At 43.3% G+C, this 22,902-nt stretch overlaps 1 protein-coding gene across 5 annotated transcripts in view; it reads right to left on the reverse strand.

The window, feature by feature from the left end:
- Nucleotides 1-3,854: 3,854 nt before the first annotated feature.
- Nucleotides 3,855-22,902, reverse strand: part of LOC109404398 (centrosome-associated zinc finger protein Cp190) — a 42,499-nt gene continuing 23,451 nt past the window's right edge. For 4 of the 5 annotated variants that reach the window (XM_029871921.2, XM_062859657.1, XM_062859656.1 and 1 more), the window contains 2 exons: nt 17,050-19,526; nt 3,855-6,334 (listed from right to left, as the gene is read on the reverse strand). In XM_029871921.2, the coding sequence (XP_029727781.2) occupies nt 5,166-6,334; nt 17,050-19,435 (3,555 nt within the window). In that variant the 5' untranslated portion in view covers nt 19,436-19,526 and the 3' untranslated portion in view covers nt 3,855-5,165. The remainder of the gene's footprint in view (nt 6,335-17,049; nt 19,527-22,902) is intronic. The other variant, XM_062859658.1, reaches the window with a different exon arrangement.

A 22,902-nucleotide genomic window follows, 5' to 3' on the forward strand; every position in this document is an offset into this window, starting at 1 on the left:
TTTTTTTGTTCCTAATTCCGTTTACCCAATTCGTTTTTGACGGTGTTAACGGACTTAGGAACCGAAAAAAAGTGATTGGAATTAGGTGATATCACAATACTTAACCAAAACAAAAGCAAAAGCCCTAGCTCAATTTTATCTGTAGATACCGTAATTGTGATATAAATTCCAAATACAATTTACTGAAGTGTCCAGTGAAAGGTACAGTAACTGCTACGTGGAATGCCGGTGGATAAATAGTTCATGAGTGGCTCTAGAGTTCATTCCTTGCTATCTATGTTCCACGTAAGTGCTACGTGGAAAGTGCGATGGAAAAATACTACGTATGTTTTCACGTAGCTATGACGTTTGGATTTTTTGTAGTGCAGGAACGCAAAGTACAATCATATTTTAAGCGTATTGGTAATTTTGCAAAATAATCAATTGCTTTCTAAGGAAGCTAGGGGACGATTTTTCCAACGTTGTCCTCAGCCTGTCCAAAATACATGAATTACCCTACACAAAAGGACAAAAGAAAAACACAAAGTAACATATGCGCAGTCGGTTGCCATAATATTTTTGTAACTAATCAGACACTGCAACTTCAATAGTTTAGGTCTAAGGTAATAAAGAAAAGATTGCTGCCTTTCGATTTTTTGATGGACTTTATAAATTAACTCACAAGGTTAACTTTCGAAAATGTTCCTTATGAAGGAGTAGCGATGCGACAACGGTTAAATGTCAAACTCGTGGTTGACATTGGCAGTGCTTCTAAGTTAGATTTTGCCCATCCAGTGAACACCTAAGCATCGGAACAACCCATCTAACGGCCCTAACGAACGATTCTGCACTGTATCACGATGCTTCGGGATGCTGATGTAATTTTCAATTAAACCTTTAACATCTAGGCGTTGCATTTGTAGTAGGGTGGGGCGGGGCAAGATGGGTCGCGGGGCAAGATGGGTCAGTGCCATTTTCGGGCGCATTACTTATGTTTTGATTATATTAATAATTTTGTTAGATGACCAGCATGAATATACAAAAGTTTGGAGCATTGATTGAAAAATTATTCACTCTCATTGGAATTAAAAAATAAAATGGTTTTTAGTCATTTTTCTTATGCGATACATTCCATATAATCCCCATATAAACGGCCGCGGGGCAAGATGGGTCACCTTCAATTTTGAACGTATTTTTGGAGCATTCCAAAGTTATTTATTTTTTATTACAAGACTATCTCATAAATGACTTCAATCAAGCGGAATGAACGCTCAAAATTATAACATAAAATTATGATATTTTTTAGTGAAAACATCGATTTTCAAGTCACCTTAGAACCACTCAAATCGTAAAGTTTTTTATATTAAAAATAAATTTACAAAATGTTCACTAGTAGCTCTTGTTTACTCAGTATGGATATGGAGCATATATGAATGCCGAACAAATCTCATATTTTGACGTTTTTCGTTGAGAAAATGTGAATTATTCAAAATGTGACCCATCTTGCCCCGCACTTTTTTCACGGTGCAAAATCGATCACTTTTTAAAATTGCTTGTTTAACATCATATTTTGTATTTAATTAACTTTTTATCGACTTTTTGCATAGCTAACTAGTGTAATAAAGAGTAGCGGACGAATACAAACCAATACGATTTGTATTTACAAAGTTATGGTTATCCATCCTTAGGTGACCCATCTTGCCCCGCCCCACCCTATGTATGGTATCTTATATAGAAAATTCATTTTTAGTAGTGAGAGGATCTATATGAGTCCATAAAATCGATCATAAAGAGCGCAGTTATAGTATAGAACAGATACTTATTTGTAAACAAAATTAAATTTCGAAATGGAATTCGTGCATTTGTCACCATAGTTCATAAAAAAAGTTTTTAAAAGATTACAGCTGTTTTTTTTTTAGAGGAGGAGGAGGAGGATGTGTGGTATCGAATGCTCCCTCAGTAGTGTGGCTTTAGCGTGTGCGTAGTTTTACCCCTCAGTATGCTAACGGGTAGTTCACAACACACCCCTAGTAACGCCTAACTGTCAGCGCGGTGCCGACCAGATCAAGGTTGGCCATGATTCTCTGCCTCTTTCTTCGGTAGACTGTCGGACGCGGTGGACGTCTTTGGTGCGCTCCGCAATGTACCCAGCACGTGGAGATTGAACCTGCACAACAAGTAGTCTTGTTATAGCTACCTGTGGTGGACGCAAACAAGTCAGTCAAACTAGGGATGCTCAAGGTGTGTTGGTCAGTATACCAACTGTTCAAGCACGAGACACCGGAGGTTTCCTTCAGGTGTTTGGAACCAGGACACAAGTCATGGGACTGCAAAAGCCCTAACAGGAGCAATCTGTGTAGGAGATACGGCAGCGAAGGCTATGAGGCACAAGGCTGTACGAGTCCACCCACGTGTTTGATTTGTTTTCGGGAATTTCCGTGAACGGGAGGTTCAAGGTGCTCGGGCCTTCAGAAGAGCTGTAACTGACAAATCACAGATCAGGTAACGCACCTGAACCTGAATCACTGTGACGCAGCCCGGAAATGGTTTGTCAAGCAGTTTCTGAGTGGTGGCCGATATCGCCATCCTAGCAGGCCCCGAGTAACCGCCGGTATCGGAAATTGGGTCGCGGATGGGTCCGGAAAATGGCGGCGATATGGACGACGGGTAAATACCCCGTTCAGGAGTTGGTGTCTATGTAGGGTGGAGCGGGGCAAGATGGGTCGCGGGGCAAGATGGGTCAGTGCCATTTTTTGGCGCATTACTCATGTTTTGATTGTGTTAATAATTTTGTTAGATGACCAGCATGAATATACAAAAGTTTGGGGCATTGATTGAAAAATTATTCACTCTCATTGGAAATAAAAAATAAAATCGTTTTTAGCCATTTTTCTTATGCGATACATTCCATATAATCTCCATATAAACGGCTGCGGGGCAAGATGGGTCACCTTTAATTTTGAACGTATTTGTGGAGCATTCAAAAGTTATTTATTTTTTATTACAAGACTATCTCATAAATGACTTCAATCAAGCGGAATGAACGCTCAAAATTATAACATAAAATTATGATAATTTTTTAGTAAATACATCGATTTTCAAGTCGCCTTAGGACCACTCAAATCGTAAAGTTTTTTTTTATATTCCAAATAAATTTATAAAATGTTTACTAGTAGCTCTTGTTTACTCAATATGGATATGGAGCATATATGAATGCGGAACAAATCTTATATTTTGACGTTTTTCGTTGAGAAAATGTGAATTACTTAAAAGGTGACCCATCTTGCCCCGCACTTTTTTCACGGCGCAAAATCGATCACTTTTTAAAACTGCGTGGTTAACATCATATTTTGTATTTAATGAACTTTTTATCGACTTTTAGCATAACTAACTAGTGCATTAAAGAGTAGCGGACGAATACAAACCTATACGATTTGTATTTACAAAGTTATGGTGATCCATCCTTAGGTGACCCATCTTGCCCCGCCCCACCCTACTACCTACGAGGGCTTCTTGGTCGCCAAAGTAAACCGAGTCTTCTTCTGTAGCTGTTATGCGCCTCCGCGATGGTCTACCGAGCAGTTCACGCTTAGTTATGTTGGACTATGACAGGGTGAAGGCCGGTAGTATTGTTCGTACAGTTGAAAATCGGAATTTTAACCACGCGAAAATCCATTTTTCTCCTAGCCGTGCGTCGGACGCATGTCGGGCTGGATAGAGGACCACGTACGCTGTCTAGCGCACTATGTCCGACGTTAGGTTTTTCGTATGGATTTGGAGAAAAGGCGATTATCGCGTGACTTACAAGCCAAACGAATTCAAGTCTTTTCGGATATAGATAAGACAACCGTAAGCAAGCTTTCGCAGCTAGAACATTATAGTTAATAGTTTTTTATTACTTCATCAGAATATTCCTACATTTTACAATTTATGAGAAACATCTCTTAGTCAACTAAAGCGCATTCAACCAATTCACAGTATGGTCCATATTAATCTGTTTTCTTTTTTATTCTTACACTCTAATGACACATAAAATGAAAAGCTTTAGTACTTTCAGGATCACTTACACTAAAGAGAAACTTATAAGGAGCATCATTGTGATTTCAAATTATAAATTGTATGAGAAAATCCTTTTGCTATCGAAGAAACATTTCATCCAGTGTTGCCACATTTTTTTCGGTTTTCATCTGTGATTTTGGTCAAAAAAATCTTTTTCATCTGTGAGAAATTTCAGAAAATCTTAGTAAAAATCTGTGATAGGTTAAGGTCTCCAAAATCGAATATTTTTGAACAATTTGTTTAAAAAAAGACGGAAAAAATGTTCTTAGAATAACGTCGACCAAAACACTCCCAGGTTGCATCTGAAGATCATCAGAAACCACAAGAACGTCGAAAACAATGCGCCTGAGGCTTGGCCTAGGCCATCCAACTAGAAGATTTAATATCTATTATTTAAGTTTGAGTACCTGAAAATTATAATAAAGCTTTTTTTTTCACGAAAGTCATTGTCATTGTTTTAAAAATCTTAAAAATCTTTTTCATTACAAAAATCTTTGATCTGTGATCACATATATCTGTAGGCGAAAATGGGAAAAAATCTGTGTAATTCGAGGTAAATCTGTGTATGTGGCATCACTGATTTCATCTGACTGAGTGAGTCGGCTGCTGTAAAATGTTTCTTTGAGGCAAATACGATTTTTAGTATGCCAAGTAACCGGCCATGCATTCGGCATACACAGCAAGGGCACAAACCAAATAATAAGATGTTCTGCGTTCTGTCGGTAGGGGACACTTTGTTATGCGATGTTGTTCAGATGGGCATTTCGCCTACCAAGTAGGCAACCACCTAGGCGTTCAACGTGTTTTAGTGTACTAAATCGTTTCGGTAGTTCAAAGAATACAATCTCGCAAAAGCACTGTCTATTGTTTCAACTATCGAAATTGTTAAAATGCGCCCTAAGGAGAGAACCGCGATTAGTGAAAAAATATTCTACTGGGTATATGAAAAAGTATTGTTTAACCTTATATCCATGACATAAAACTTGTTCTATAAAATTAGTAACAGTGTAATGCTATTACCGTTCCATTTTAAACTTTTTATGCTATCGTTAATATTAGCACATCGTATCTTTTCTAAAGTCACTTGATATTGTTACCCTATTGTGTTATGCTACTATAACAACTCTCTACAGATCATCATCTTCATCCCAATCTCCAAGCAAAGAACTGACAACTTCTTTTGATTTGGTTTTGTCCCCTTCATCCTCCTGTGATTCGTCTTGATCTTTCTCCTCGGTGGCATCTTTTTTACTCTCCGTCGTCGCTTTTTCTTCGGTATCCTCCGCAGGCTTGGTTTCCTCTTGACTCTTTTCCTGACTCTTTTCCGCATCCTCTACCTTGGTAGAGGTTTCTGCTTCGCTTTCTGACGCCGCTAACAGCACCACCTGCGTTTCGCTTTCATTCATACTGTTCTCCACGGTACTGTCAGCCGCAGCACTGTTATCCGCGACCTCTGAAGTTTCCATGGGAGTCTCCTCTTCTTCCTTCTCCTTGGTCTTTTCCACCTTCTTTTCGCCTCCCACGACTTTCTCCAGTTTCTTCTCCAAGTCGACGTCAGCGTCCGCTTCGGTCAGCTTGGTTTCACTGTTCCAATCATCCAACAGTTGGCTGATTTCCTTCTCGCTTGACTTTTCTGCAACTGCTTCCGAAGCTACTGCCTCGACTGGCTTTTCTTTACTAGCTGCTTCCTTTTCTGTGCTTTTTGGAGGTTTCTCGGTGGCTGGCGGCGGTGATTTTTTTGCTTCTTCTTTCTGTTCCGCTGCAACGGGCTGTTCCTCCGTATCTTCTGACCAATCGCCTTCCAGCTCGGATATCAACTTTTGCTTCTCGCGCTCTTTAGCCGCCTTCTGTTCCTCTTCGTCCTCGGTATGCTTCGAATCGTCGGCATCGGCCGCTTCACTCAAATCAGCTTCGTGTTGACTGCTCTCGGCGTCAACGTCCATGTGTTCGGTATCCTTTTCCGAGGCTTTCTCCGAGGGTTGCGTCGACGCTTGGGAAGTTTCGTCTTCATGCTCTTCGGTGGCCTTTGATTCATCTGCTGCTGCTGCTGCTGCTTCCACTTCGTCGTGATGTTCCATTTGTTCACTGGATACGGTTTCTGTCGTCGTCACTGGTGCGGTTGTTGTGATTGTACTATGGGTGCCTTGGTCGTGTTCCGCTTGGGTGTACATAACCACGATGTTTTGGTCCTGTGTGCCCGATGGAGCGGTCGAAATCAGATGAGTGCCATCTTCCAGTTGAATGCCGGCTCCACTAATGAAGTTATCGTCGTTCAATACCATTACTACGTTGCCTCCTGAAAAATACATTGATAACGTTAACAGATTTTACTAAGTGAATTACTTGTTCATGCTTCTAAACTAAGTTCCAATTATAAGCCAAAAACTCATTATTGCACATAACCTATTAGAAATATATTACCAAACCAAGCCAAATTTTGCTGCTACACTTGCATACCATGCTGTTACCTTTTTTTATTCTTCAATCACTTAACCTAATTTACAGCTCTATTGTCCAGTAGGGCACTGCGTGAGCGATTCCAATTGGAAGCTGTACATACACTTTGTACAGCGCCTGAATGTATTATATTTCTAATTGTACTACATCGAACTGGTGGCCGTTACGCTGCTTTCACTTTCTACCCTATCATGGTAGAATGATGAGCTCGAGGATGTTGATGTGTGGCTGTTGGTTGTTCCTGTTTCCAGTCCGATTGGGGATCCATTATGGGTTGCCATTCGCCGATGTCCAAGTATCCGGGTTCATTTGAGCCATGTGCTCAGAAGAGGGTCAGTGTCAGCTGCTCTCAGGGGGAAAGAGCAACTGACGAAAGTGCCGGGGCTGGGATCGAACCCATGACCATCTGCTTATGAAGCAAACGTGTAGCCACTACGCCACGGGCCCCGGCAGCTGCTGTTACCTTGGTCGAATACCATATCCTCATAACAATATGATGTTTCCTCTGCATGCAAAAAGCAGAGGACACCTCAGAAATCGTTGGGATTCAAGTCTCTACGTTCTGAAAGCGTTTCCAAGTTTTCCAGTTGATGAATAGTGAATTTCAGAGATTACAGATGTTCAAACCCAAAACCTTATCCTGGACCACTTCAAATGCCTCCTTTTCGTCAGAGCATCAAAATACATCGATGTTCGAGCAATACCTACATACTTCTTTCAATTTTTGAGCACGAGAAATCTGAAGCATCATTCACGCTGCAGTCGTTGATTGACGAGTATCAACCTGAGGAAAGATCCAAGCATCATGGAGCAGCAATCTAGTTCGTAGTTAGCGATACATGCCATCAGAAATAGGAAGGGTGCAGCGTCACATAACAGTTTCAAGAAGCTAGAAAGTAAGAAGCAGGAGCACATTTGGCAATGTGACCAAATGTACTTCGTGAAGAAATGCGCTTTCAACAATCGCCTCTGCAGAGACTGCAACCGTGTTGGCCATAAGGAGGGGTATTGTACATGCTCCAAGAAACCAGCAAATTTGGCTATGACCACTCAATCAACCTTTAGTAAGAAGGAAAAGAATGGGAGATCCAAAGTTGAAGCAGAAGGCGTGTTCGCTGTCAACCAGTTGAACACCAGAAAAGTAAGCGGAAGTTCATTCCCGTGGCGATCAACGAAGTAACAATCCCTCTTCAGCTAGATTCGGTAAGCGATATCTCCATTATTTCGGTAACCATTTGGAAACAGCTGGACACGGTGAGTTCGAATATCGCAAATAAAAAACGAAGCGAAGCATTCAGCAAAGCAGAAGTTTCATCATATATGTGCGTAATCTGCGTAATCTGAATCTGATGGGATTGCTTTGAAAGGCCAATTCAAATTGGTGCCTTCTAAGCGAGAAATCGATGGAGAGATTCAGCAATTGATATAGCTGAGTCTCAAGCCAGGAAGTAAACCAGTTTTCTGCCAAAAACGACCTGTTTTGTTTCATTCCGTGACGATGGTTGATGTATAACTTCATCGTCTTCAAAGCCTAGGAATAATCGCACTTGCTGCTTTCTCGGAAGGGACTGTTCATAAACTACGTAGACCTAAATTTGGTCATCTCAGACCCCCCCCCCCCCCTCCTCCCTCGTAGACTTTTGTCCACGCATAGTATTTTAGCTATAGCCGTATACAAAATTTTAAGTCAATTGGTTTGGAATAAAATTGACTGAGTTATAGCGAAGAGCAAGGATGTTTTCGATCACCTGGCAATCATTTGACTCATTTTTCCAAACCTTAGTTCAGAAGCCTAATATTACAATCAATGTGGTGTTCGGCAAACTTGTAGATTAGTATTTTTCCTACAATTATCACCAAGGACGCTATATTCTAGCTCTTATGTGTACGCTGTGAGAGCGCTAGTACCACCTACTCATACTAAACGATCGAAAATCCGATCGTTTAGTATAAGTAGGTGGTACTAACACTTTTACGCCGTAAATATTAGAGTTAGAATATGGCGATCCTATTGATAATTGTAGGAAAAACATTAATCTACAAGTTTGCCGAACACCACATTGTAATATTAGGCTTTTGAACTGAGTTATAAACAAATGAATCAAATGAGTACCAGGTGATCGAAAACATCCTTGGCGAAGAGTGCCCAAAATACCAGCCAATGCCCAAGTGGCTCGCTACCCTATCGCATACAGTCGTTTGGGTGCTTTTACAAGGACGCCTTGCATCCAGTCGGCCGGAAATGTCGCGTTTTTTCATATTTTGCAGCATAACTGATGCAGCGGTTGTGTAGACACTATGAGGTCAGCTCTGAGCATCTCTCTCAGCTGATATGCGATCGACCCCCACGGCTTTGTTCGATTTTATGCTACGGATGGCTGATCTGCACTAATGGAACTTCGGCGTTGACACGGGTAATGTGTCGAACTCTCAGGGCCGATTTCTTCACCTCGGCTTAACCGGTAAGCCAGGCTTACCCATACAGTTAAACCTGGCTTAACGCTTAAGCCAGGGTGAAGAAATCGCCCCTTAGCGGATCATGCTGAGGTGTTGATGGCGTGGCCGATACTTGAAAAAGGTTTCCAAAGTGCTCGAATCAGCGTTTTAACTGGTCAGCCGGGTCGGTCAATAACTGTCCAGACGTATCTTTTACGGGCATCGTATCATTCATCTTAGTCCCACTAAGGCGACGTGAAAATTGTAGAAGAGATGGATGTCGCCGGTATTTGCGGCTTTTTCACCTTTATCGGCTAGGGAGTGCACCCACGCTCTTTTGTCCCGTCTACACGAGCGTTTCACTTCCTTCTCGAGAGCCGAATAGCGCTGACAGGCTATGGGTTTGACGCCTCGTGTTTTCGCTAGTTCTTACACGGCTTTGGCGTTCCTTTACTCCTCTATCTTCCTCCAGGTATCATCTGCGATCCACTGCTTTCTCCGGGTACGTAGCTCACCCAAATTATTCTCGCCGGTGGCGATGAAGGCGTTCTTAACCCTAAAAGGGATACCTGGGGTCCATTGGACCCCAGGCGCCTTTCAGAGCTCGTCTTTGATGGAACACAATCAGCGAGGTGACGAAACTGAGACCATGAAGGTATCCCTTTTAGGGTTAATGGCACTCCATTGATCTTCAACGCTTCCACCTTTCAGAATATCAGCTGCACGGTTCGCGTTAAAGTCGCCCATGAGGATCTTGATATCACCTTTCGGAATCTTGTCCACGACAGCATTCAGTTGACTGTAGAAGTTCTCTTTATCTTGCAATTCGGCAGAATCGGTTGGCGCGTAACATTGGATCATGGTAAGATTTCGAACCCGTGTTCTGAGACTGGCTACAATTACCCTCTCATTAATGGGTTCCCACTTCATAAGCACAGCGTGGGCGTGAGCGCTAAGCATAGGAAACCAACTCCACGGTGGCGAGGAGCGTGTTCACCTCGTAGGCCAGAGTATAGCAGAATTTGACCCGACGCCAATCTGTGTTCTCCAAAGTTCGGCCAACGGACTTCGCTCAGTCCTAGGATCTCAAACTTCATACGACATGTCTTATTGGCTAGTTGTGCCAGTATACCCTGCTGGGCTAGAGTTCCAATTCTTGTCCGTTGTTTCGTGTTCATTTACGGATTCTGTAACGGTTTTTGTGTTTCGGAAACAGTAGGTTGTTGGCCTAAGGTCCCCTATCCACCGTGGTGGGGCTGCCATCTTAGGTATAGCTTCCGGTGGAGGAGCGTTTCATACTCAGCTGCTGGATGCCAGAACAGGCGCTGTTTGAGCCGCACCTACTTGGTGAACAGACGCTCGAGACGAACCTCCTTAATATAGCTGAAGTCAGAAAGACAACAGTGCCCAGGCTGCACTACCTTGACCTGCTTGACCCGTGGAAGCATGAGATAGGACCTTGTGAGGACCAGAACTTTTTTTTTTTTTTTTTTTTTTTTTATTTGTGAATTTTAACTTATGCTAATTCTTCACACAAAAGGACCAGAACTATGTTGAACGCTCTCCTTTTCGATTCACCGTTTTGCAGCCCTGCAACGACTGTGTCCAAAATGCTCTAGGAACATCATTTGTAGAAAATAATTGCAGGTTTGGGCAATTATCCCACTCGTAGGGATTTCATTGATTCATTTATAAAAAAAATAACAGGCATTTTTAACAAATTCCTAAACTAGGTAATCTTTTGAATCTTAATCTAAATCACCTCATAACTGAAAATTCAATTCATGCTCATAGGACTTAATTCAATATGCATAATTCCAACAACCATATCAAATGAAACGATATAAGCATAGAAGTGTTCCCCAACAAACGCAACACAAACCTATGCGCACGTGGCGGATGCGATGTAGCCAAGGTTGCGAAAAAATCGCAACATAGATTGCATACTTGAAGGCGCAACCGCACCGGGGTATGATCGAATAGAACATAGTATGGAGGGTGACATATTTTATAGCAAGCTATGAAGCGGCTGTACTAAACTAAACTTTATGAATCCCTAACTTTTTTTACGTAAAAAATTATATTTCGTCAAATTACAAACTCTAGATTAGTGAATGTTTGGCCGGCAAAATATTTGGACCGAGCATAAACTGATTTTCGGTTTCGTTGAATACCAACGTAGCCGATTTAGTTTGGTTTTTGCTTTCGGCAAGCACAGTCGCATGCAGATGTGCTCTCTTGCCGGTGGTGTGTCTTTCACAATAGCCTTTGCAGTTCAGGCATTCATCACACGAGCTTTATTGTTTAACGGTCGGTTGTTGTTGGTGCTCGCTTACACGGTATAAGTCATGGATGAAATTGTGAATACGGCACAGTTTCGTTTCCCTACAGCAGTTAGCCCCAGACCATCATAAGCTGAAATTGGCAAGCTTTTTAAAGCAACTGGACGGGGATAGAACTGCCCAGGAAATATCCCTTTTCTTTAGATATACTTCTCAGGAGGCAATGACGAAGGGATGGAAGCTCAGGTAAAATATTATCTCCTGGGCGACTATTAAAAACACTACCCCCGGCGAAGACTGGCGCTTGAGCCTAGCTATTTAGCACTGTAGTTGGAGATAATTCCAATGCAGAACCCGTAGCTTCCGGGAAGGTAAGCCCAGCTCCCTGGGTTAGTGGATTGATGTCAGGCGCTGTGAGCCAGCCGTAAAAAAGACTAGCACCGAAAAATCAACAAGAGAAGAATGTGAACCGATACCAATGGCGACGACCACAGCGACGAAAAGGCACTTGCAATTGGAAGCTCGGTACGTGGAACTACAGATTTCTCAACTTCATCGGGAGCACCCGCATACTCGCCGATCTACTGAAGGACTGCGGGTTCGGAATCGTAGCGCTGCAGGAGGTGTGTTGGACAGGATCTATGGTGCGAACGTTCAGAGGTAATCATACCATCTACCAGAGTTGCGGCAACACACGTGAGCTGGGAACAGTTTTTATAGTGATGGGCGACATGCAGAGGCGTGTGATCGGTTGGTGGCCGATCGATGAAAGAATGTGCAGGTTGAGGATCAAGGGCCGATTCTTCAACATCAGCATAATAAACGTGCACAGCCCTAACTTCAGCAGCACTGATGATGATAAAGACGCATTTAACGCGCAGCTCGAACGCGAGTACGATCGCTGCCCAAACCACGACGTCAAGATCATCATAGGGGACCTAAACGCTCAGGTAGGCCAGGAGGAGGAATTCAGTGCAACGATTGGAAAGTTCAGCGCCCACCAGCTGACAAACGAAAATGGCTTAAGCCTCATCGATTTCGCCGCCTCCAAGAACATGGCCATTCGTAGCACCTTCTTCCAGCACAGCCTCCCGTATCGTTACACCTGGAGATCACCACAACAAACAGAATCACAAATCGACCACGTTCTGATTGACGGACGGCACTTCTGCGACATTATCAAAGTCAGGACATATCGTGGCGCTAATATCGACCCTGATCACTACATGGTGATGGTTAAACTGCGCCCAAAACTCTCCGTTATTAACAATGTATGTACAGTACCGGCGGCCGCCCCGGTACGATCTAGAGCGACTGAAGTAACCGGATGTCGCCACCGCAGACGCGCAGAATCAGGAGGCAACGTTGCCGGGCGAGGGTGTGCTCGATGTGGCCCCTCTAGAGGACTGCTGGAGTATAGTCAAAGCAACCATCAACAACGCAGTCGAGACCATTATCGGGTACGTAGAACGAAGTCGACAAAACGATTGGTTTGACGAGGAGTGCAGAGCGGTTTTGGAGGAGAACGACGCAGCGCGGGCGATAATGCTGCAACCATGGAACCCGATAGAATGTGGAGCAATGCAGCAGACCCGTCTCTTCCGGGAGAAAAAGCACTGCCTGTAAGAAGCGGAGTGCGAGGAAATGGAACTACTGTGCCGTTCACAAGAAACACGTAAGCAGGGATAGGGTGCGACTCAAAACTCTTTGCGTGCCGCACACGCTGCTACGAGACAGCACAACAAACCAAAAGGAGACGAGTACGTGCAATCGGTTGTGTGTTGCTCGCTTACTTTGCCGCGCGCTGGAGCTCTCCTGTCTCTCACGCTTTGTCGTATGCACTCTCTAGGTGCTTGTCTCCGTGCTTTGCACTTGGCTTGATACTACGCATGATTGGGAAAATTTCGAAATCAAACGACCCATCACTTGTCAAACCTTGACAAGCTTAACAATTTTGCCGGAAACACAAACTCTTCAATTCATTTATTAAGTGATTTTTTCTGTTTGGTGACAAGCACAGTCCCAAGCACCGTGCATTACTCCCTGCGTCGTAGAGCTAGTGCTGCGGTTTGTCTCTCGTACAATTACGAAAGCTCTCACTCATACGTCTCTCGTCTCCCGGCAAAACGGGAGACAAGCACTTGAGATTGTGTGAAGCACACGCTTTTTTTCGCACCGCACGGTGCATGCCGCCAATCCCTGCACGTAAGTTCTACCAGAAGCGACGCAACGCATCCCAAAGGCTACGTGCCGCTAGCCGAAATCTGCAGGGCTAAGGACGGAAGCCTTCTGAAGGACAAACGTGAGGTGATCGAAAGGTGGAAGGAGCACTTCGACGAACACCTGAATGGCAAAGAGAATATAGACACGGTGGATCTAGGCAGCGGAGGAAATGACTATGTTGGTGCAGCAGAGGACGGGAACGAACCAACTCCCATGCTGAGGGAAGTTAAGGATGCCATTCACCAGCTCAAAAACAACAAAGCGGCTGGTAAGGACGGTATCGTAGCCGAAATCATCAAGATGAGCCCGGAAAAGTTGACCAGCTGACTGTACCAGTCACTAGTCAAGATCTAAGAAACCGAGTGGAAGGAAGGGATAATCTGTCCCATCCACATAAAAGGCGACAAGTTCATGTGTGAGAACTTTCACGCGATCACCATTTTGAATGCCACCTACAAAGTGCTATCGCCGCTATCGCAAATCATCTTCCGTCGTCTTGCACCTAAAACTAATGAGTTCGTAGGAAGTTACCAAGCCGGTTTCATCGACGGCCGGTCGACAATGGACCAAATCTTCACCGTACGGCAAATCCTCCAGAAATACCGTGAATACCAGGTCATAACGCACCATCTGTTCATCGACTTAAAGGCGGCATACGAACGACAGTATCGACCGCACAGAGCTATGGAAAATCATGAACGATAACAGCTTTTCCAGGAAGTTTACCAGATTGATAAGAGCAACGATGGACGGTGTGCAGAACAGCGTAAGAATTTCGGGTGAACTATCCAGTTCATTCGAATTTCGATATGGATATTATTGCTAGAACATTTGGAACGGTGGCAGAACTGTACACCCGCCTGAAACGTGAAGCAGCAAACTGGTGGCGGACTGGTGGTGAATGCGGCTAACTGAAGAAACTGCGGTCAAAAAAGATTCACCCCGCACACATAGAACAAAGTGAGGGTGATCATGCTGCAGCACGGGATTCGGTAGAACGTGGAACGATATAAAAGAATGCGGAACAAGAAAACCCGCCTTTTTCTTGGAGGCGTATTTTTTTTGGAAATGGTAGAAGTGGAGTGCGAGGAAAGTAACATGGGAGTTCTACCAGAAGCTCAACACAATCCGCCACGCCTTTGCGCCGGGAGCCGAGATATGCAATGAATATTATGCATGGATAAGGACAAGAGCCTCGAACACTTCGGAGAACGTAGGCACGGGGAACCGCGGCAATGAAGAAAACGACTATATTTGAGCAGCAGAGGACAGATATGATTCAACTCCTTCGTTGAGAGTAGCAACCAACAAAACAGCTGGTAAGGATGATATTGCAGCTGAACTCATTAAGATGGGCCCAGACAAGTTGGCCACCCAGGGTGGCCAGTGAATTTCAGATTTTGATTTCCCGGTTTTCTCCCGGTTTTTTCCCGAAATTTTCAATTTTTTCCCGGTTTTACTTGTTTGTTTACTTGTGTTGAATAAAATAATCCCTATCGGTTCAGGAGCTGTTCCAGGATAAATTTCAGAACTAACATATGTTTGAACTTTCAATAATACTCCTGGGTGAACTTCAAGAGATTATTTTGGATAAAATTCAGAAATAATCTCTTAAGAATTTTAATTCCTGATGACAATTTTGCAATGCCAATGAAACATAGGTTTCTGTAAAAACTGTACATGTACATTTTTGCAACTGTAAAGTACTTTCACATTTCTTCTCATTTTTAGTTTGAACGTCAAAACATCATTTCCACTAGAATTGATACAGTATGCCTGATACTTGTGTTAAAATTTTGAAGATGTTTCATATCAACTTAATATAAACAACATGTTCAGATTCAGCCATTTTTGGCACACAGGCTTCTTTGAAAAATATTCAAACTTTACATGGAAAGCAGTTATATTACAGAAATTCTTGCATGAATCGCCCAAGAAACCGTTTTTCTTCGCAGTACGCAGTTGCGAAGGAATGACAATTCAAATGGCTGTCACTGTGGATTTTTATTCCAGGAATTGGTCTAAAACTTTCTTGAGCGATTCCTTTTGAACACGAAACTGGCCTTATTGCTGAATTCCTTTGAGCAATCGTTAATTCCTTTTAACAATTTTACATTTTTTTTTCAGAAGCCTATAGGCTTTATTGTTTTGTGTTCGTCTCTCATGTTCCATATAATAACATTATTTGTTTTAGTAACACTTGCCAAAAAACTGCTTAGAATTACGTTTGGCCAAGTAAAAATACTGATTCTAGGTTTCAGTTTAGTTGTACATAACTGTTGTTAAAATTTAGCCAACGACAACGTCCTATTTACTCTATTTAGTCTGTCTTTCATCAATTCCTTGTTGCTGCTGTTAAAATACATTTCCCACAATTTCAATTTGATGTAGACAAGTGAAAAGAAACATGTGACTGCCCTTGTTAGTTTTTGTAGCATTATTGTATTTTGGTGACATCGATACAAGACTAATTCAGAGGAAGATTGCCCTTTACTAAAGTTTACTGAAACTCTTTACATTATTACGCAGGAATTATAAATTATTGTTTCTTCTTGATTTGCTGAAAACTAAGAATAAAAACAGTTATAACTTTTAAAATGACTTAACAGATCGACTTCAGCAACCGATATTATGATTTTAAAATTCTCAACATCTAAATATAACGCAAGTCGTATTTTCAATAAAATATATCGAAATATTGCAACTTCTGTTAAACCAGCAACAAGCTTGGCATTACGGATTATTTTCATGGATGATAATAAAGTGATTAATAATTAGAAATAATATGGAATTATTCCTGGATATGCAAAATTTTCCCGGTGGCAATCTGAATTCCCGAATATTTCCCGGTTTTTTCCCGGTGATTCCGAATTCCCGGCTTTTTCCCGGTTCTCCCGGTTTTCCCGGTTCGCTGGCCACCTCTCTGCACCAGTTGAAAGTCAGAATCTGGGAAGCCGAGTAGCTAGTGGATGAGTAGAAGAAAGGGGTATACTGCCGCATCCACAAGAAATCCAAGAAAGGAATGTGAGAACTTCAGAGCGATCACCATTTTGAATGCTGCCTACAAAGTCCTATTTTAGATCATCTTCTTTCGTCTGGCACCTAAAACGAATGAATTCGCTCCACTGTGTACAGCAAAAGTGTTTGCTGGGTTATCAATCCGGTTTCATCCATGGCCGGCCGATATTGACCTTACCAAAGTTGGAAGTTCTCGAGCTATGCACACTGAGAATAGCTACTACATAGCTAGTCCCAAGACCCATTTATGGATTGTCTATGCAATTTAGATTGCTCCGGTCTATCGCGGAGTAGCAACTACGAATAGAATTACTTGCTTCTCACTTGCTTCAACTCAACTAACTCGTGCAAGCCTAGTATAACAACGCAAACTAGATGGAAGAATGGAATGGAAAGGAATTTGCTACTAGTTATTCATTGGAAACAGACGTTTTCGATCAACACAGTAAGTAGTTTTCACCCTCAAGGTTAGTAACCTATATTAGATTTATTAATTAAAAATACTTGAAAATAAAAATTCAACAGGCAGTAACTTTTGTTCCATGAACACAATTCCTAAACTACAAATATAAATATTGTGCAAAATGATCTTTACCGTTTCCGCTGTTCTGCAGTTGCGAGAAAATTTCCTCCTTCTGGCTCTGCGTCAGCTGTAGTTCGGTGCCGTCCTCGGTGATCAACTTGGTCAGCTGATCCGGTCCGCTGGCCGTGACCGTGGCCGTCGTAGTCGTTGTTCCCGTTTCGCCATGCACCGTGGCCATCTGGTGCTCAATGTACTGACCCTGGAAGTGGTGATCCTCCAGGGTGACCACGTTGGCACTGTCCACCAATCCGAGGCTGGTTGCAATGCCGGACGCGACGTTGCTCAGTGCTTCCGCCTCCGAAGACGGTTCGAGGGTGATCTGTTGCAGCTGGATCTGCGATTTGCCGCCGATTTGCGACACGGTTTGCGCCTGGCTGTGGTCGATGACGAACGGAATTCCGGCATTGTTCGTGATACTGATGTTCGACAGAACCTTGATCTGTTTTTCTTGGCTTGTGTTGGTGGTGCCGGAGGCCTCTTCATCATCCTGAACATGGTATTCTTCGTCGGAGAAATCGATAACGCCATCTTCGCGGGCCCTCTGCTTGTGCAAGTTCTTCATGTGTTCGTAGAGGTCCATTTCCTTGGCGAATACCTTGTTGCAATAAATGCACTGCTGGAGATCACCCCGTTGGTGGTTCTCCTCTTCGTGTTTATTCAGAGCGGCCGCGTTCATAGCTATGTGGCCACATTCAGAACAGGTGGGGAATTTCATGGTGGATTTGATGTTGTGCTCTGTCAGCCAATGGTAGAACAGATTCGGGTTGCGTTGCTCGGCCTTCCAGCCGCAGTGTTCGCAGATGCGCGGATCGATTCGCTCCTTGTGCTTGACGATCAAGTGATTGCGGAAGGCTTTGTAGCTGGGAATGCTGATGGGACGACCGTCGATGCCGCAACGGAGACACAGCCAGGGGCCGGTCATGTTCTCTGCTCCCTTGGCGATCAGGGCGTGCATGGTTTTGGCATCGATCTTTTTCGGACCTGGAGTGGAAGTGGCCACCGGAGCTGGAGCTCGAACCACTTCCGTTGCCTTGCGCACCATGGAGATATCCGCCTTGAGAGGTGTTGCCGTGCGGACTTCCATCTTCACCGGATGGCCCTGCTGACCGCTGGAAGTTTGCTGCGAAGGAGACGTTTTTTGCATAATCTTCAATTTAATATTCTTGTTCTTCTTCACCAAATGAGGGTACTTTTTCAATACCTCGCTGATGATTTTTGCATGATCTACATTTCCGGATTCATCTTTGACGGTGATCTGTTTAACAGTTGCGGAAGTGCCCGGAGAGATTTTCTGCTCTTGTTTGATGACGATTTGCTTCGGAGTCTGAGGACTGGACTTCATCGGAAGCTGCTGTGGGGTACGCTGCGGTTGTTGTTCCGCTTCTTCTTCTTCATCATCAAAGTGTGTATCATCAGCGAATCCCGGAGAATCATCATCTTCCGCCGCTATTTGGCTTCTCAACCGTGCAGCTTCCGTAAATTCTTTTACCTCTTCTAAATTGGGCTTCTTCGCTGCAGGAGCGGAAAAACTAGCTGGCGCTGGGCGTTTTGTTACACTGATGTTTGTGTAACCTTTGCGAAGTTTTTCAAAAGGAGACGTTTCCTCTTCTTTTTTGATCTGATCAGCAGTCACCAGTGGTTTACTTTCGTATGAAATGTCATCGAACGCTCCTTCCAGCGTTTCTGTTCCCGTTTCGTCAAATCTAGAAGGACCTGCTTGACTATCCTTCCCAGCTCCGTACTTTTGTACCAAAGTCCGTGGCTCCGGGACGCTCATGGACTTGTTCGCCGTATACCCGGCGGCTATAGCGGTCAACGCCGGATTTACTTTAGTTCCCGGTACTTGTCGTTGGATAACTCGCGTTTGCGGAGGTTGTTTCATCGACCCGTAGCTTCTCGTCACGGAAGCCGGCATCTGATAAGTAACCCCACTCGGGACAGCAGGGCGAGGTCGCCCAGTTGGAGCTTGCTTGTTCAGCACGATCGGCTGTCGCCCGCCTTGTACCATCCGGGTGGTCTGCTTATGAGCTTCCAACAACTTCAAAAGCACGGTCATATTCATATCCCGAGCCGTCTTAAGCAATTTCTCGTACATATTGTACTGGAACTCCAACGTCCCGGTGTACATGAAGTTCACAATCGGAACGATTACATCGGCCTGCAGATCCAGCGGCATGATCAGCACGTCGTCGTACATCTCGCACGTGTTCTCCAACATGTTAAAATAATCCGTGCATGCACTCAGCACCAATCGGTGCACCTTGAGCTGGGAGTTGTCATTGAACTGCAACGTCAGATCGCAGTGATCGGTCTTGTTAAAGAAGTTTTGCAACTTCTGCAGGAAGAACACTCCCCAGTTGTCCACTTTAACGGACTTGGTTTCCGTTATGCGCGTCATGTTTGCGATTCGTTTTACGCGGGTTTAGTCACTTTCGATGTTTTCTACGGTTTGAATTCGGTATTCAATTTGATAGGGTCACATTAAAAATCTGAAAAGAAACAGAAGAAATATGATCAGAAAACCAATGGTTTACGTTTGCGGTTTTGAATGAACGTTTCAAGGGTAGATTTTTGAGTACAAAGAAGAGACTCGGGCAAGTAGGATTCGTTTCCCCCTATTTCGCCTGTGATACATGTATAAATTGGTGAGCTCGTTTCATGGTTCATGAAAGAATGTTATTCTCACATATCGCAAAACCTTGGGATAACAAGTGATAGGAGCCGCGTTTGTCCACGTAGATTAGGAGCACATTATCACTGGACACAGGGATGGATATTTATCGGTGAGTTCGTTCCATCTTAAAATAATGCGATACGATATATATGTAACTAAACATTTTTTTCCTGTATTTACTTAACAAACATAGAAAAAAAAACGTCATGCCAAGTGGCGGCACAAGATTCACTTTTTAATTAGGTATAATTTTTTTTTTCATTCACAGAATAATCGTCATCTTCGGTGTCGAAATGTGTAATATTTTAGTCAAAATGAAAACAACTCTCTACTAACAAAAACTCCTCCCCGTGACAGACTAGGAGAAGCAGAGATGATCTCGGCCTCTATATATATATATATATATATATATATATATATATATATATATATATATATATATATATATATATATATATATATATATATATATATATATATATATATATATATATATATATATATATATATATATATATATATATATATCTCTTTATTATCGAGACTTTCAGCCCGAGGCCTCTAGTAAGTAACGCACGTCATACTGATATTCCTCCCCTTCATCGTTGAATGAAAGGACGTGTCCGGTTCGGTGTCGTTATTGACTTAATAAAGTTTGCAATTCTCGAAGGTGTACATTGAGAACGATAAGCTACTTCCAAGCTCCGTTTGTTAATTCCTTGTGCAATTGTGATTGTTGTGGTCAATCACGGAATAGCAACTACGGCTGTTAGAGCCCGTAGGAAGTTGATCACCAATATTAACTTTTTTTCGAACAGCCTAGATAGCTGTGTAGTGTCGGTAGCGATTGTCTCAATTGGCTAAGAATAACACTACGGACCGCCTGTTCCGGTGGTAAGAGACCACTAACAGGTGATCCCTAATCCAATCCAGATAGCGCCACCGCAGCCTTGTGTGTTTGACGTAACTCGACTGTCGTCACTGTGTTACCGTCCATATACGGTGGCGCTTTTGTTTTGATGCGGTGAGTAACGGAAAAGTCGGCTTCAATGATCCATTGGCATGTGTCAGATGAAAAATCTTTATCTGACCATCGCTATCTTTTTTGAACACTTGTGCTTGAATCTTCGCAAACTTTACATTTCAGGAATCCCCGATCCACCATCTGGGATCTCTTTATTGATTTGCATGCAGCCAAAATTCATGGATACTCACCATCCATCGACACTCCAAGTGATTTAGATGATGCCGTTGATACTACAACGGCCTTCATCATGGAAGCTTTTGAAGAAGCCTGCCCTCTGCGGTCTGTGAAGACCACGAGAGGAACCCCTTGGTGGAACTCCGATCTGGCGAAGCTCAGGAAACAATGTAGAAAGAGTTGGAACAGACGACGTTCGGCTGGATCGGAGGCTTTCAGGTCGGCTCGCAAGGCCTACCAGAAAGCTCTTCGGTCTGCTGAACGATCCGGCTGGAAAAACCTTTGTACAAATGTTTCCAGTCTGAGTGAAGCCAGTCGATTGAACAAAATCCTTGCAAAATCTAAGGATTTTCAAGTGAACGAACTTCGTTTGCCAAATGGTGATTTCACTTCCTCTGATGAGGAAGTTTTGGAATGTTTATTCAGCACACACTTCCCCGGATGTGTGGATATTACATCTTCGGATGAACCTGATGTCTTTTCTTGTAATTATGATTCTTTAGCTTCGGCTCGGAGTATCATAACTTTAGAATCGATTGAATGGGCACTTAATAGCTTTGCTCCTTTCAAACCTCCTGGGGCAGATGGGATTTATCCTATTTTGCTTCAGAAGGGATTTGATCATTTCAAACATACTTTGAAACAACTACTTGTTTGCAGTTTTGCTACAGGGTATATTCACAAATCCTGGCGGGATATTACTGTGAAGTTTATTCCGAAAGTGGGTCGCGCGTCGTATGAAGAAGCAAAGAGCTTCAGACCTATCAGTTTGACCTCTTTTCTTCTGAAATGCTTAGAACGCATTGTGGATCATCACATCCGTGATGTTCATCTGGCCAACGTGCCTCTTCATGTGAACCAACATGCCTACCAATCTGGTAAGTCCACTGTGACTCTTTTACACAAAGTTGTTTACGATATCGAGAAGGCATTCGCCCAAAAGCAATCCTGCTTGGGTGTTTTCTTAGATATCGAGGGTGCCTTTGACAACGTGCCTTTCGATGCCATATTGGAAGCCGCACGGGGTCACGGTATATCTCCAATGATTTCCAATTGGATTCACCAAATGCTCAAAAACCGACATCTCTTCTCGACATTGCGTCAAGCGGCGATTAGGAAATTGAGTGTTTGTGGATGCCCCCAAGGGGGAGTCTTATCACCTCTTTTGTGGAATCTCGTAGCAGATACGCTATTCAGGCAACTCAATAATAGCGGTTTTCCTACTTATGGTTTTGCCGACGACTACCTAACATTGTTAGTCGGTATGTGCATCAGCACCCTTTTCGACCTGATGCAAAACGCTCTTCAGGTAGTTGAGGGTTGGTGTCGCCAATATGGCCTTTCGGTAAATCCGAGTAAAACATCTATTGTTCTTTTCACGGAAAAGCGAAACCGTAATGGTGTTCGATCTTTACGTCTCTTTGATGCTGAAATCAATGTGACTGAACAGGTAAAGTACGTTGGAGTCATTCTTGATTCCAAGCTTTCCTGGACACCTCACATTGAGTTCAGAATCAAGAAAGCTTGTATGGCCTTCGGGCAATGCCGGCGAACCTTTGGTACAACTTGGGGTCTTAAGCCCAAGTATATCAAATGGATTTACACAACTGTTGTTCGTCCAATATTGGCTTATGGATGTCTTGTGTGGTGGCAAAAGGGCGAAGTGAGAACGGATATAAATAAGTATTTACCGCATGATGAACCATCCCCTACGGATGCTTTCAAACAAGTCATCGCATACTGCACTTCAAAAGGCCTTCCGCTAATTGTTGGCAGTGATGCTAATGCTATGGTGAGCTGGGCCAGCTCAGACATTAATTTGAGAGGCTCCAGTTTGATGGAGTACTTAAGTAGTACAGATCTTGCATTACTTAACATAGGCAACCGCCCAACCTTCATTGTATCTGGTAGAGAGGAAGTGTTAGACATAACGTTTTGCGCTAGCAGAATTAGTCATGAGCTGACCAATTGGCATGTGTCAGATGAAGAA

This window comes from Aedes albopictus, chromosome 3 (genome assembly GCF_035046485.1).
Source record: "Aedes albopictus strain Foshan chromosome 3, AalbF5, whole genome shotgun sequence".
NCBI classification, from domain to species: domain Eukaryota; kingdom Metazoa; phylum Arthropoda; class Insecta; order Diptera; family Culicidae; genus Aedes; species Aedes albopictus.